This window comes from Pinus tabuliformis, chromosome Q (assembly GCF_031772625.1).
Source record: "Pinus tabuliformis cultivar Carrire ecotype Pingquan chromosome Q, CPIR1, whole genome shotgun sequence".
NCBI classification, from domain to species: Eukaryota; Viridiplantae; Streptophyta; class Pinopsida; order Pinales; family Pinaceae; genus Pinus; species Pinus tabuliformis.
This window is the reverse complement of record NC_142296.1, coordinates 992311591-992314304: the sequence shown is the minus strand read 5'-3', so window position 1 is coordinate 992314304 and position 2714 is coordinate 992311591. Positions and strand designations below refer to the sequence as shown.

The 2714-nt window shown below is 32.6% G+C and overlaps 1 protein-coding gene across 1 annotated transcript; it reads left to right on the top strand.

Annotated features, from left to right (window-relative positions):
- The first annotated feature begins 488 nt into the window (after positions 1–488).
- On the top strand, positions 489–2037 carry LOC149222812 (uncharacterized). Its single transcript, XM_089383171.1, has 2 exons — positions 489–970; positions 1433–2037. The coding sequence occupies exons 1-2, from the start codon at positions 653–655 to the stop codon at positions 1907–1909; spliced, it is 795 nt and encodes a 264-aa protein (XP_089239297.1). The 5' UTR covers positions 489–652; the 3' UTR covers positions 1910–2037.
- The last annotated feature ends 677 nt before the right edge of the window (positions 2038–2714 follow it).

Sequence of the window (2714 nt, the reverse complement as noted above, 5' to 3'; positions counted from 1 at the left end):
CTCCCCTCCATTAAAAATTCAATTTTACCCTTTTTGTTTTTTTGTTAAAATATCATTTCATTTCAAATATCTCCACTCCATCTCCACTCCATTGAAAATTCAGTTTTACCCTTTTTGTGTTGAAGTATTTGATGTATTTAAAACTTTAAGAAAAGCCTCACCTATCACTTCACCTCTCCATTATTTCCTTTGGTATTTTAAGAATTACTTAGGCACATCGAAAACATGAGCCATGGTTGATATATTGGGATATGCGCGTGCCAACATGAGCAAATCCAAAGTCCGCCACGTGAAACCTCGCGCTACCTGCTTGCTCTCCCTTCTAATTGTCCACCTGTACACACTCTTTGACGAACACCAGACATTCTCATAAAGCCATATGGACGCTACTCAGCCAACCTGTCAAATACACGTAATCAAATCCATTTTTTTTAATTTATTTATATATTTAGTTTGTCCACGCTGTCAAGCCTTCCTGAATAAGAAGGGGAGGAGAACCATGTGTTTGGTGTACAGACTGCACCCTCATCTAACTTTCTCCCCCAATTGCTGCATCTTCTTCACACGCCATGATATTCAGTCTGTTACAGTGAATCTGTAAGCTCTGCCAATCAAGAATTGCTCTAACAGATCCAAATCCAGAGGAGTATTGATGGCCTCACAGTGCATGGAATCTATTCACAGCTGCCATTTCCAGCTCAAGACTCAGAGTTCAAGTTCCAGAAGGCAGTCAGAAGAATCATGCAGAAGCATAACCAGAGCCTGCAGGTTGCCATTAATTCCATCAAAGAAGAAATTCATGATTGATGTACCCGTTGTCTGCTGCAACCAGAAATCCCATGACCCATCAAGGGAGTTACAGGCTAGATCCATGTTCATCTCTTCTCTATCAGGCCCTGCAGACAGATTTTCTCCTCCTCCTCCCACTGGAGAGAAACTTGATCAATGGATGAAACAATCAATAATTGAGGTATTTATAATTTTATCATCATTCCCTAGGAGCAACATGTTGGGTTGAAACTAATTGTTTCTTTTTCATGCTATTTGTTTAGGTTGATTTATTTTGTTTTTTTGGTTAATTAAGATCAAATATTGGCATATAGAGTTCATAGATTTATCTGCTCATAGTTTCATAGTTATGATCTATCATAAGAGAAACTAAACCAACGACAATAAAAATTACTTATACTAGTTTTTTATCTATCAAAATACTGAAAGATATAAATTTAATAGTTGAATTGAAGCTTCTGTAATCTATAATGGTTGAAAAAATAACTTCAGCGTAAAACATAAAACATATTTGTCTACATATGATTTACCCCGAAATTATTCTTTTAAATATAGATTCAATGTTAACTATTTTACATTTAAACTGTCTCTGTTTATCTATTACTGTAAATGGTTTTATTGAATTCTATGAGTGGTGAGGCAGATTGTGAATCATATACAAGATGCTCCTTTTCTACATTACGTGTTCGACAAAGAATCTCCATTGCCAGGGAGATGGCAGAAAGTACCTGCAACTTATATTTCCCAGGAAGGAGGAGGAGCAGAGGAGAGGTGGGGCATACTTAGAAATTATATAGCACATATTTGTCCAGATGCAATGATCTATGTACAGAAGTTGAATTCTGGCTGCAAATGCAAATACTGCACTGCTCATGGTTATAACAGGAGAGGATCAGGAGAAGGAGAGCAGGAAGAAGGCAACACAGATATATGGGGTTTGATTATCCAAGGTAGAGGGAGTGGGGTCAGTTGCTGTGCTTCCTATATTCTGAAGACCACAAGGTTTGTATCAGCAAATGGGTGCTGGACACAATTCTCTCTGGTCAGAGCAAAATGCTTTGGTGAATGCCCATGTACTCAGTTTATTCGTTCATGGCTTTCCCAGTCCCACCAGCTCTGAATTTTGATTCACCTTCATGCAATTCATAATTGCTGCATCTTTTACTGTATTTCAATGGATGTTATATGTAATTATTGCTTGAATTTTTTCAGCAGAATAAAGGTGCATCAGATGATTTGGATTTTATATGTCATTATTGATTGAATTTTTTAACAGAACAAAGGTGCGTCAGATGATTTGGATGTTATATGTCATTATTGATTGAATTTTTTCAGCAGAATAAAGGTGCGTTAGATGATTTGATAACTTAGTGGTATATTTGATTTATATTTTGGATTTTTTTTAATTAAATTAAATTTGATTATTATTATTATTTATTTCTTTATTCATATTATATGAATTAAGTTACAAGTTTGTTAAGTAAATTATTTTGAAAAATAATAAACATAAAATTGGTTAATCTTATACATCATAATTTTTTTTTAACAATATTAATTTTAATATTTAAAATAAAAATAATTATATATATTATTATTATTCTATTATTTTAAGATTTAAAATAAAAATAATTATATATATTATTATTATTATATTATTTTATGGTCACTCTAAGTTAGACACCAAATTGGTGTGAAATCGGGAAATGGACCCATCTTAATGCAATAATTTGATTGCTATGTCTATGAAGGCATACATACTATATTCTTTCAATTTTGAACCTATAACTTCTTAAAAAGAAACACATACTCCTAACCAATAAACCTATATATATTATAAAGATAATATATTAATTTAAAATTATAATTTTTATTCTTTATAAGATTTATTTCCAAATTTTATTTATTAATAGTATAGCTATAACTAC

Excerpts from the sequence above, each read along its gene's own strand:
- LOC149222812 (XM_089383171.1), top strand. The coding sequence starts at position 653 with ATGGCCTCACAGTGCATGGAATCTATTCACAGCTGCCATTTCCAGCTC. Across the intron at positions 971-1,432 it reads TGAAACAATCAATAATTGAG|ATTGTGAATCATATACAAGA; the intron begins GTATTTATAATT and ends GTGGTGAGGCAG.